General features: G+C 44.9%; 1 protein-coding gene across 1 annotated transcript in view; it reads right to left on the bottom strand.

Annotated features, from left to right (window-relative positions):
• Nucleotides 1–2,836: 2,836 nt before the first annotated feature.
• Nucleotides 2,837–12,738, bottom strand: part of CEP41 (centrosomal protein 41) — a 48,982-nt gene continuing 39,080 nt past the window's right edge. The window contains exons 6-11 of the mRNA XM_046021631.1: nt 10,973–11,123; nt 8,757–8,908; nt 8,280–8,347; nt 6,787–6,901; nt 6,107–6,322; nt 2,837–5,407 (exon numbers count right to left, since the gene is read on the bottom strand). Of these exons, the coding sequence (XP_045877587.1) occupies nt 5,259–5,407; nt 6,107–6,322; nt 6,787–6,901; nt 8,280–8,347; nt 8,757–8,908; nt 10,973–11,123 (851 nt within the window). The 3' untranslated portion in view covers nt 2,837–5,258. The remainder of the gene's footprint in view (nt 5,408–6,106; nt 6,323–6,786; nt 6,902–8,279; nt 8,348–8,756; nt 8,909–10,972; nt 11,124–12,738) is intronic.

Below are 12,738 nucleotides of genomic sequence, written 5' to 3'. Positions count from 1 at the left end.
GGGAGCAGATGTGCAGTCTCTGAATTCCTGTTGCCTTTTGTGCAGGCCAAGGAGGACAAGCTTTCGGTGGGATTGCATGGGAAGAGGAGGGAAGGGAGGCCAATACCCGAGGGCAAGTTGCATTCACGTTGGTAAACCGGGGTTGTTACCGAGGGAGAGCACAGTGCCTATGGCTGATGTGGGTAGACAGAGCGGAGCGGTCAGGATGAACTTGCTCAGAAACCACGGATCTCAGGTCGCCTCCTGGCTTCTTCATCTTTAGCTCAGGGGCTAGGGGCTCGAGGCGAGTTGGTTAATTTCCACTGGCTCCTCAGTCCCCTCACCTGAAAAATGGGGTGTCCCTCTCATGGGACTGTTGTGAGAACTGAGCCAAAACACACCTGGAAGAGTCTAGAAACACAGCCTAACAAACAGTACGCGTTTGCTAGGATCATTAATTATCTGGAGAGTTTCGAGATTTGAAACAAGGGAGAAAAAGAACCCACTCTCGGATGGGGACGGTGTGCCACCTGTGTTTGATGAATTCCAAAGGCTACTGGGAGCCTGAGAGGACCATGAAAACGGGCTGGGCGGACTGCACATAGCCCGGGTAATAATAACGGCCCTAACAGCTCCCAGGGTGCCCCCTGCAGTGGGTAATCTAAAAATCTCAGGCTTGTGAATGCCTCTCCTACAAAAGCAGGATGTACACAGGGACAAAAGATAACGAGCTTGCTGGGGTCTCCAGGTCGGCAGGCCAGCTCCGAGTGGCCCCCGTAACGGGCGCCCCACCCCAGGCCGCAGGCCTGACAGCTTCAGTGCGTTTATTCACGCGCGCTTCCTAAGGTCACTGTCCTATCGCAGGTGATTTTCACCCTCTGGGAGCTTATAGTCAAAATAATGTCTACTGGAAGACGTATTCGCATCCTTTAAAAAAGGCAGTCCATCAGTCAGGAGCATTTAATAAGTGGCCTCTGTTTGCCACGCATCTTACCAGATGCCTCGAGATGTTACACAGGCGAAGAGCATTTGCCTCTGCGTTCAGAACAAAGGAGGCTCAGCATCCGAGAGTGAGACCGCCAGGGGATCGCGGATCGCGGCGTGACAAACAGGCTTTTGTAAACACGCATAAAATCACGCACTGAATCCTGTTTTGTCAGAATTCAGTGCTGACAAATTTCCATTCTTACATTTTCCACGCCATAACGGACCTACGGATCAGCTGAAGGACACGGCGACAACAGTGTCAATAATTACTACCGTTTTGGGAAAGTATTGCTGCCCAAACGTATTCTGAACACTCTGGGAGCACAGTGCGTCTTATTTCCTGTTTTTATAGGAAAAAAATATATTTGTTAATCAAAAAATTAATTGAACTGCATATAAGCATATCATCATGCCCACGTAATTAAACTGATGAATTATAATGTATGTTTCTGAAGCTTCTTGTAAAAAAAGAAAAGTATAGGAATCATGTCTTTGAAAGAATTGTGATGAATCTAAATGGCCAAGAAAGACAATGACCACAGGCTGCAACCGGGGAAAGGAAGGTTCTCGGTAATAATCATCCGGGTGGGGGAAGAAGGCAGTCGGGGACGTAAATCCCGCTGGACAGAAATTAATGACACCCCCACCCCTGCCAAAATGTCGGATAACATAAAGACTGAATCTATAGTCAATATGTGACATGACAGAACCCGAAACCAGCACAAGAAAAATTACCTACATCTTTCTTCCTAGCCGAGGACTCTGATTTCACTGATATTCCACCAGGGAATTGGGGAAAAGAAGGTTTTTGTTTTGTCCTGTTTTCTCGGTGAGTGGCCTGGAGTCTTAAGAATTTTTGTATAACCCCAATAGCTCCACAGGGGAAAAAAAAAAAAAAGGTCCCTCAGCAACTAATGAACACTACTATTTGTTCTCTTGTAATTCTGATTTACAACAAGTCCGACATGACTGCACTGATTTTGGTGTTCTACTAAAGGCAAAAAATAAAATTACTCTGAGGTCATTTGCATCATTCTATACCTTTCAGTAGATTAACCCTGGCAGGGATGCCTGGGTGGCTCAGTGGGTTAAGCCACTGCCTTCAGCTCGGGTCATGATCCCAGGGTCCTGGGATCGAGTCCCGCATGGTCTCCTTGCTCGGCAGGGAGCCTGCTTCTCTCTCCACCTCTGCCTGCCTGTGTGCTCTCTCTCTCTCCTTCTCTCTGATAAATAAAATAAAATATTAAAAAAAAAAAAAAGATTAACCCTGGCATTATTACAGCCCAAAATAAGCTTTTCATTTTTGGGTGAGTAATGTAGCTCCCGCACCCCACCCCCCACAACCCCCCACCCCTGCCATAGCCCCTCACTCCTTTTCTTGCTTCTTTGCTTTTCTCCTTTCTTCCTTAAAGACACACCCCTTTAAAGCACGGGAGTCATTATTTAGATTTTGGCTATCAGCACTGCTCAGGTGGAACGCATTTATACATCATTAATGCAAGTGCCATCCTGTGGGGGGGGGTCGGGAGGCGGGGGTCACACGTTCCCAGGCAAGTGCAGCCCGTCAACCCCTGGAAGACGGACAAGAAAGTCCTGCTGTGAGGTGCTTAAGGGACCACCAGCCCCTGCCTGAACATGAGGAGAAACCCAGGCCTTCTGTCTGGAGAGCTAAGGTCCCTCACTCTGGTTGGAATTATGTCCTGATTTTTACACGAAGAATAAGTACTTTCTGGGGAGATGCTGTGAAAAGAGGCATGCTTTCAAATCACTTCGGTCTCGCAGCACCCCCCACCCCACCCCCCCCCGGTCATCTCCACAGAGAGGAAAAGAGAAGTTGGCAGATCTCAGCATAAGAATAGCAAACAACAAATTAATAACTATGTACTTTAATCTTCAACATTCATAATTGCACAAAGTACCACCGATCACTTCAATAATACATGTCAGTTAATCCAATGAAGAAACTAGCAGAGTAGAACACTCAAAGCAGTAACTCGAGCGTGTAAAAAACTGGCTGCGAGTGGACACTTAACACACAAAGAGCAGAATCAGAAGAGGTCTTTGAGGAGCAGTGATTTAAAATCCTTATCAACAGGCAAAGCGCTACAGAGAAACACACATAAATATATTCAACCTGTCAGATGTCGCAGCTAAATGCACAGCGATTCTAAGAGATTTGGCTACAGTGACTTTCCATATATATATATATATATATATACACACACACACACACAAAGTAGGTTCTAACACTCTAGGGGTGTCTGGTGATTGGAATGTAGAGTGGGAACAAAGGAGGACTACCATTCCTGTCAAAATAGAATTGAACGGGGAATCGAAACTCCTGACTAGTCAACTTTAAAATGGCATAAACAGAACTTTGTTACAGGGAGAGTTTTTTCCCCCCTTGAAAATGTATATGTGTCATAAATGGCTGAAAATCTTGTCCATGCTAGGGGAAAGTTGAGTGTGGAAAAAATTTGCATTTTTTAAAATCTAAGCCGTAAAGAAAATAAAAAGCCAGAGCATTCTGGCATTAGCAAAAGGCTGAACTAAGTTCTCAGGCAATAAATTTATGGGGCAACATGACAGGCTCCTCATTAAAGCTATGTGTACATTGGCTGCATTTTATACAGGATTCTTGAATCTTGTGGAAAATTGGGCACGGCTTGACATCTGAACAATGTCCCTGGTTTGTTTGATTTCTAAAGCGTCAGAATATGTTGCACTTTGGAAATCAAGTAGAGAAGAATAAACACACTAAAACAGAACTGGGCTGAATCTGAGAGTTATTTTTCCATATGTCTCTCTGAGATATTTATTACCTTTATTTCTCTTACAAACACAGCCCCCAATGCTAGAAATACAGAAATACTGTGGTACGTTTTCTTTCTTTTCTTTTCTTTCTTTTTCTTTCCTTCCTTTCCTCCTTTTTTTTTTTTTTTTTTTGGTGGCAAGAAAATGGTCCCGTTAAGGCAAATCTTACCGGCAGCAGGAACCACCTAAGGACAGGCAATTTTCAGTTGGCTTTTCAGAAGCCGGTTGCCATGACAAAGTGTACAATTTATTCCTCGGTCCCTTATCACAGCTACAGATCACAGACCATAAAAATTAACAAGGCTCTTTCCCTTTGCCTGATGATTTCGGAGTCCCTCATCCTACCTGAGGTCTTTTGTTCCTCCAATTAGACGGAATGAATGTCAGTCACCTAGCAATTCAATTAATGCTGATTCAAAATTCTGGCCCAAACCAGAATCTATAATCACAACCTCCTAATCACAGCTCAGTCATGAGAATGAAAAGTAAGCAGGAAATTGCACTAATTACTCAATTAGACTAATACTGTATTTTAAAGCTAGGGCTTAAAGGGGCTGTCAGCCCTGACAAAGGACCATGGAGTTGTCCTCACCTTGTGTGCCTGAGGTCGCCCGACTGACGCTGCTGTTTTCAAGGGGCCATGATTTCTATCCATCCAAGATGGACGGACCCGAGCTGGGGAGTGGAAACGTACAATGGGGAGACCGACCGCCAATGAGGGGCAGGTCGGGGTGGGCAGTGGGGGTGCGTCAGTGGCCCTTAACACAGGACCATCCGGTGGACAGGGAGTCCCGGTGAGGAGCCCTGGTGTCCTGTGTGAAGGCAGCTGAGAACGCATCATCACAGGGCTGGTTCCAGGAAAACAGCCAGTGGGGAGGGACACTGAGGGAGTGTGAGGGTGGCTCTAACACACCTGAAAACCAAGCAGTGCTCCAGGTGTCTCCCGTCGCCTCCCAACTCATGACAGACCAGTGAGCCCATGGCTGGGGGGGGTGCTGAGAGGTGAGAAGCACCCCCCCCTACCCCCCCCCCCCCCCCCCCCGATGGCGCTGCAAAGTCCACCTGGAGAATCTTCATGAAACCAAGATCACTGAGTGAAAAAAAACTGCCTGGGAAGAACATACCAGAAGGGACTGAAGAATTTACAAAACAATGCAGGCTATGACCCAATACAAGCTGGGCCTTTTTTTTTTTTAAGGGCCTAAAACATTAGACTTTTTTTTTTCCTGCTCGGTTTCAGAAACTTAAATATTCTGTAAACAACAGGGAGGACGCTAGAGCCTGTCATGCCTCTGGTTTTTGTAAAACTCCTTCTGAGCTGGATGCAGGCAAGTGCTGGCCCCGGGGCAGAGGGAAGAGGGCCTGTCACACGTGGGGGTCTTTCCTCTGCAGCAGTTTCTGAAAATGACCAACTTGGGAACTGCCCAGGGGTTCCAAAAGGAGAAAAAGTATTTATTCAACTAAGACAGACAAAGTCTTTACTTCCAGGGCTTTCCTTGCCGGTGGCCGCTGTTGAGTGAGCGGGGGTTCGGGGGGCCGGTGGGGACCCCAGCCGGCAGGCTCTGACCGCTGCGGGTGCCTGGAACCTTGGAGTCTCTTCCAGAGGCGTTAGCTTGGCTCAGGCGGCCTGAGGGAGCGAGAAAGCAGGGGCAGAGCTGCAAGAATGACTCTGGGCACGATCTGCCAAGTACACTTTCAAGTTAATGAAGTCTTAGGGTACAACCACTTTTAAGCTAATGAAGTCCTATTCAGTGTCCACTTTAGGCTAAAACCTACTCTTCATCCTTGACATCAGCATGAAGGTGGGGAAGAGGCAGGGAGGAAAGGAAGCCCGGAGAGCTTTTGCCTTTTCCACCTCCCCCCCCACCCCCCCCCACCGTTATCCCCAACCAGCCTAGCCTGGCCTTCATTCTTGGTAGAAATGGGTACAGGAGGGATTAAGGGAAAGAGAAGAGAAAGTAGTGTGCTCAAGAGAAGGCTGGAAGGGGTTTCAAGATGCCCAGAAGCCACAGAGGGGAACAAAGCCCATCGGAGAGGGAATCCTAGGGCCTTAACTCAGCCCCTCCGCTCTGCCTGGAATACGTACGCTATCCGACTGATAAACCCTTTCTCTGTCTACATGCAATGTCTAATTCTTCCCACAACCTAGGGTCACCACCCCTTGTCCCTCCTGTCCCCACACAGCACCCGCACACTCCCCATCCCCTACAAATATTTTAAGACTGAATATAAGAGATCAAACTTTTCGTACGAGGAGGTGATGTTCAAAGCTGCAAATCTCAAAGGTCTACGGAAAACATGATCTCTAAAGGTCAAAATATCTTACTAGGATTGTCTGCAGGACCCTGCTCCTCTTCCAGGTAATATTCTATCTTTTTTAAGTCTTCTGGGGTAAATCTCCATTTATTCTCAGCTGGTAGGGGTGGCACTTTGGGGCTTGATCGTTTCCGGGCAGAGCCAGGAGGAAGGGCCTGCTGGCAAGACGCTGGCAGGGAACCCGTAATCAGTCCTTCTGGGAATTTCTGAGCTAAGACTTTTAGACCTGGGTGTGAAAGAGCATCAGAAAAAGCAGCGTTAACGTGGTGAGGCGAAGGCCTGGGAAGGCGGCTGCGTGTCTCCTCATCTTTGGTCTTCCAGTCCGAGCCAGCACAAGGACGGGACATGTTAATTGCTTCACCATGAAGCAGATTACACCAGAAAATGTCCATGGCTAGGCGGGATTCTGAGAATTCCACCAGAAATCCTTTTGCTCCAGTCTTCAGCATTAAGTTTTCCTCCCAGAGTCCTATAGCAACAGCAGTATTTCAGGAATTAAAAACATGTGCTGACGGAGCTAAGAGAAGTTTCACAGAACTCCTGACCCCTTGCAGCCAGCGTGGTTCTCTCTCCTTCCAGAATTCACAATTCTGAGCATGCACAGGAAAAGGGTGATAGGGGAGGGGGTTGAAGGGTTTTTGAGTCCAAATATCTGTGCTTTCAATCCCAAGCAGGGTACAGCCCACTCACCTCCGGAAAGCATGAAGAGGTTCTCGAAGCCCCGCTCACACATGGTGGTGGCTGCCTGGCTGGCCAGCCTCTCGTCATCGTCGTACAGAATGATGACCTTGCCGTGGGCATTTTTCTAAGAGTCACAGGAGTTAAGGTTCGCCTGCACTAGACTACCCAGAAACCCCCAAGGAACAAAGAATGGTCTAGGGTCACCTTCCTGAGTTCAGAGAGCGTTGGACAACCCCATCATTACCATTACCCCGCACATCAGCACTCCCTGGCTTTTTTTTTTTCCCTTGTCATGGAAACCACATGAGCTGGTATTCTTTTTATTTATTTATTTTTTTTTTCTTTTTAAAATTTTTTTTTAATTTACTTTTTTTTTTCTAATTTTTTTTTCCATTTTATTTAGGTATTCTTTTTATTTTTATAAACGAGTATCACCGTGGTCCAAGACAGCACTAACTCCACACCTCACACCCTTTAGCTCTTTAATCCTCAAGGCCCTGAAAGGTATGACAATCTCCATTCACAGGTGAGGAAATAAAAAAACCTCTCTGTCCCATGGGTCCACAGCAGCCTTATTTATGCTAGAAAAAAAAAAAGGAGACCCACCTAAAAGCCCATTAGAGAGGAAGAGTTTAGTAAATCATAGTACAGTATATAGTAAGACGAGATAATGTGCTGCATCAAAAATGGAGTTCATGGGCGCCTGGGTGGCTCAGTGGAGTAAGCCGCTGCCTTCGGCTCGGGTCATGATCTCAGGGTCCTGGGATCGAGCCCCGCATCAGGATCTCTGCTCCGCAGGGAGCCTGCTTCCTCCTCTCTCTCTGCCTGCCTCTCTGCCTACTTGTGATCTCTCTCTCTGTCAAATAAATAAATAGAATCTTAAAAAAAAAAAAAATGGAGTTCATAAAGAGCTTGGGTTAGCCTGGAGGAATACCCTGTACTATGAACTGAGGAAAAGTCAAAATACTAAATTATATCTCCAGTATGATTTCTCCTTTGTTAAAAAGAATACAGAGAAGACAACTGGAAATAAAATATGCAAAAAACATAATCAGAGTTGTTAGTTGTATGATTATCAATCTTTTTTATATTTTTCAGTGCTTAAATTATTTTCTATTTGTGTCATTTTTATGAGCAAAAAAATTAAGTAAAATTTTAAGAAAGAAAAAATTTTAAAACAGAAAGAAAAAAAATTTACCTCTGAAGTTTTAGTTGGGAAAGATTTCTTGGGGGGAAAAATAGGTCTTAGGACTAACTCTCAACAGATCACAGACTTTAACCTAATGTTTTTTGGCCCACTGCGGGATGGCTTGGAAGCATCTGCCAGGCTGGTCAGGGTACTCAGCAACAGCTAAGAATCCAAATTCTAAAATATGCTAAGTAAGCTAATTAATATCAAAGGTCCTTTACAGAGTTTTTTTTCCCTAGGAGCATGATTCATGATAAGTTTGACTCTTACAGTCCTCAAACCACCCAACTCCTTAAAATGCAACAAAGGATACATATTCAAGAATGTCATTTGAATAAGGGTTCATTGTTCTAGACAGAGTTGCAATTGGGTAACTGTAAGCTGCAAAGAGAAGAAAAAGCTCAGGCGGTTTGTAGCTCTCTGTACAACTTGGCCCCAAATTCCCAGCTGGTTTAAAGTTTAAAAGCTCAAAGAAACATACTTGCAAAATCCACCAGCCATAAACCTAAATACTTTTTTGAGAAAAGAGAAACGGCACTATGAACACATTAGGAAGCTTCATGTCACCTTTGAGGACATTTAGCACGGGGCCCCAGAGCCATCTGGGAATGTCACCTGCCTCTCTCAAGAGCATTATGGCAGAGCCCAATTCCAGGTTCCCATGTTGGATCCCCCTAACAGAAAATCTCCTTAACTGCTGCCCCTGGGATGTGGCTCCAGCCTGCCAGGACTCCAAAACAGGCTCTGTTCTTGGAGTGAGACACTAGAACGCCTCCTCTCTCTCTCTTACCTCCAATAATGTGGCATTGCTGGTAAGAATCTCTGTCTCGCACATCTAGTAGCAGGAAGGGGCAGTCGGGGTAAGGTTTGTCTTTGGTGGTGGGCTCTGCTTTCTTCACTAGCCCTTTGTCTAGATCCAGTTCCCCAACACCACTGATGACGCTGCAAGTGAAAAGAAGGTCGGCAGAAACTAGTCAGGGGTGAGTGCCTTCAAGGTCAAATGAGTTTCTTCAGAAGAGTCAGAGAGTGCTCAGTGTCTTTTCAAAGGACACTTCAAAGAAAAAGGAAAATGGAAATGGTGTCTCGGTTCTGCCTCTGAATGCATGGCCATATGGATTCCTATTCTAGCACCCTGGGCCCCGAGGAAGGGACCCAGGCGTCCATCCATACTCACCTTCAGAGAATGCATGTTAGGTCATTAGCATGGCTGAGGGGGCAGAAACCGTTGGGCACATGCCACCTCCAGCAACAAGGACAGCATTCAGAGAAAGAAAGAGGCCAACAGTTAATCTAATGGAATTGTGAGGAGTGTAAGAAATCAGAACAAAGCGGTAAAGAATAAGGTTGGTAGGACAGGAAAAAGGAAGGCTTTCTATGTACATTAGATGCACTAGAAACCAACATCGGGGGACACCTGGGTGGCTGAGGTATTAAGCATTTGCCTTCGGCTCAGGTCATGATCCCAGAGTCCTGGGATCGAGCTCCGCACTGGGCTCCCGGCTCAGCGGGAAGCCTGCTTCTCCCTCTCCTACTCCCCCTGCTTGTGTTCCTTTTCTTGCTGTGTCAAATAAATAAATAACATCTTAAGAAAAAAAAAAACCACCCAACATCATTTTAATGTTTCTCACCTATTTATACGACTTATCCGATAGGTATTTCGACCCTTAATGTCTTCAAAAGTTATCTGTACTTACTACCAGTTTATAGGAGACAGTGTTGAGGCTGAAGAGGCTTTTAGATTTAGTGATATTCATATAATGAGACAATGGAAACACTAGGATTAAATGAATGAGCTCGCCATTGACAGTTATGTTTCTAAGGTCATAAAACTGGTCACCATATTAAGATTACAGACAAAATGGGGTAAACAATATGAATCAAAGGCTTAAGAGGAGTGGGTTTTATGAACAAAATGGCAAGGAGTGAAACGCCTGTATTGAAGTAAGAGGACGCCCTTCCCAGGCAAATCTGACGACGTGTCCCCTGATGGCTCCTCTCCCCGCGCAGGAAAATCAAATTCTGCACTTAGACCTGTTAATGCTGTAACTAGATGCCAGCAAGGGCACATTTTGTTGCACGGAAGAAGAAAATCTATTCCCTACGAAGCTGCACCCTCAGTGGAAGTCTTGTTGGTCCATGTTGCTAATTCCAATTTTAAAGTTCTTGCGTGAAATAGTTATTAAAAAAAATAGCAGTAGTACTGGGGCCCCTGGGTGGCTCAGCCGGTTAAGCATCTGCCTTTGGCTGCATTCATGATCCCAGGGTCCTGGGATCCAGCCCCACATGGGGCTCCCTGCTAAGTGGGGAGTCTGCTTCACCCTCCCCCTCCACTTGTGCTCTCTCTCTCAAATAAATTAAATCTTAAAAAAATAATAGTGGTACTGATGATAGCAATTCGTTCTCTAGCAGACCTAGTTTCTCTGGCACAACTGTTTTGCTTGTAGAAGGGATGGTCGTGTGCTGAAAATCAGCACCAACCGATAATCAACACCTAATATCTGTGAGAAAGTGTTGCATCGCAGTCTATGCGGCAAGGAGGCCCAGTCCCGTGCCGTTGGAGAACTGACGCCAGAGGCTGCTTTCACGCTCCTTTGCACCTGCGTAATATCAGAGCAGGGCGCATGGCACTCTATTTTTCTTCTGATTCCAGACAGGGTAATTATAAGCTGCGGCAGACAGAAAAGGGGGCGGGAGTGGGAATCAGAAGATAGTAGTTGTAAACTTAAGTCCTAATAGCAAACCTGCATCCAGGAAAGCTGAGAAGGATGGAATCAGGGAGTGGAAATGAATGCTCTCCTAGCAATATACTCTCATCCTCGCTAAGATGCTGTGAAAAGATTCAGGCGGTGGCATTTATACCAAGGGAAAATTAGAAGGGCTGGGGTGAAAATGCGGGACTTGACTACTGCCAGTCTGTTTCTACGGCGACTAAATCACTGAAACTGGTCCAGATGAGTATGAAGTCAAATGCAGGGAAAACCCTGGACCGATGAGCGATAGGCGTACCTCTGCAGAGTCGAGCGGTTGGAGTCTCCTGCTCCCGTGCTGCTTAGGACCTGCATGGGGCTTGGCGACTGCTCCCCGGGGCTCCCCTTCCCGTTGGTCCGGGCACCGATTTCCCTATCATCAGGCTCTGAAGTCGTCGAGGACTCATGGTCTAAGATTTGCAAAGGAATAAATGGGTGAAGTTGACCTCCGAGTGTATTCACGTGTGCGGCAGTCCCCTTGAAATTAGGTCAAGACAGGGAAATTCCGTCACGGTTATAAAACTGTCCCGGAAGTTCTAACGTCTAGGACCCCAGGAGTCCCTGAGACCTGTTCAGGGGCACCTGCGAGGTCTCTCCTACTGTGTTGATATTTGCACGAATGGTGCCAAAGTGATGGGGGCTACAACTGTGAGCACACCACAATCAGGGCAGAAGTACCGAGTTTTATTAGTGACTGTCATATTTGTTCACCATCATGGATACGCTCGGTTCATAAATAGGACAGTCATGTTGGGAAAAAGTCCCCGATGGAGCCATAATCATAATTCTATTAAATCTCATCTTTAAGTATACACCTTTTGAATATTCTGTGGGATGAAATGGGGAGTCCACATATAGCAAGTCGGCTCCAAACCAAGATGCACCATGGTTGTCTCAAGGGAAAGTATTAGTGTGATTAGTGCTGCTTTTGCCCTGAACACCATTTTTACTTGGGAGGAAAACTGACAGAAAAATTACAGTTACTTAGACTCGTGCATGTGGCAGACATTTTCTCAAAAATGATCTAAGCAGATTGTCATTTCAAGGAAAACAACTGATGGTATCTGTTATGATGATTCAATTTTGAAAAAAAAAAATCAGAATTTTGGAAACCCTGTTCGCACCATCAGGAGCTTGACTGCCTCCCTGTACTTAATGACTTTTCTGATAAGATAGGTGGTGATTTTAATAAATATATATATTTTTTGAATTGTGTAATGAATGAAATTTGTCAATGTTTGGAAGATCTTCATAACTCGATGAATCAATCTTTTCCAAATGACCAATGGATGATGTTATAAAATCATGCACGGGTAAGAAGATTAATTCAAAGTACATGACAGACCAATGGGTTTAGTGGAACAGAGTATGAAACCCGCATTGATATGGTTTCAGGTTCCACATTACAACTAACTTTTAAGAAGCTACGGGTTGTCAGGTTTTGGTATAGTATTGAAGATATGTATCCATGATTATCTGAAAGGGCTATTAAAAGATTCTCCCTTTTTCAACTACAGATCCATGTGAGGCTAGATCTTCTCCATGTACTTCAACCCAAACAGCATATTGCAATGGACTGAATGCAGAAGCCATGAGAATCGGCTGTCTACTATTCAATCAGACATTGAGATTTACAAAAAAATGTAAAACAATATTATGCTCAGTAAACTTTTTTTCATTTTGGAAATACAACTATTTTGCATAAAAATGTTATTTATGTTTGCAATGGGTTCAGTATCACTATTTGTAAATGAAATAGTAAATAAATATTTTTAAGTTCTCAGTTAAATTTTTTGATATCCTAAATATTAGCAGATTTAATGTCCATAAACCAAAATTCTTTGAGGTCCTCAATTTCAGAGTGCGGAGGGAGACTATACCAAAAAGTTTGAGAATTCGCTATTCTAACTGGTACAGTGAGAGAAGAAATAGAACTAAGAGGCCTAGATATTGAAGAGAATATTAACATTTACTTTGCATACGATATATATATATATACCTAGAAACTTCAGAAGAATCCTATGA

This window comes from Meles meles, chromosome 10 (genome assembly GCF_922984935.1).
Source record: "Meles meles chromosome 10, mMelMel3.1 paternal haplotype, whole genome shotgun sequence".
Taxonomy (NCBI): domain Eukaryota; kingdom Metazoa; phylum Chordata; class Mammalia; order Carnivora; family Mustelidae; genus Meles; species Meles meles.
This window is presented reverse-complemented; position numbering and strand designations above follow the sequence as displayed.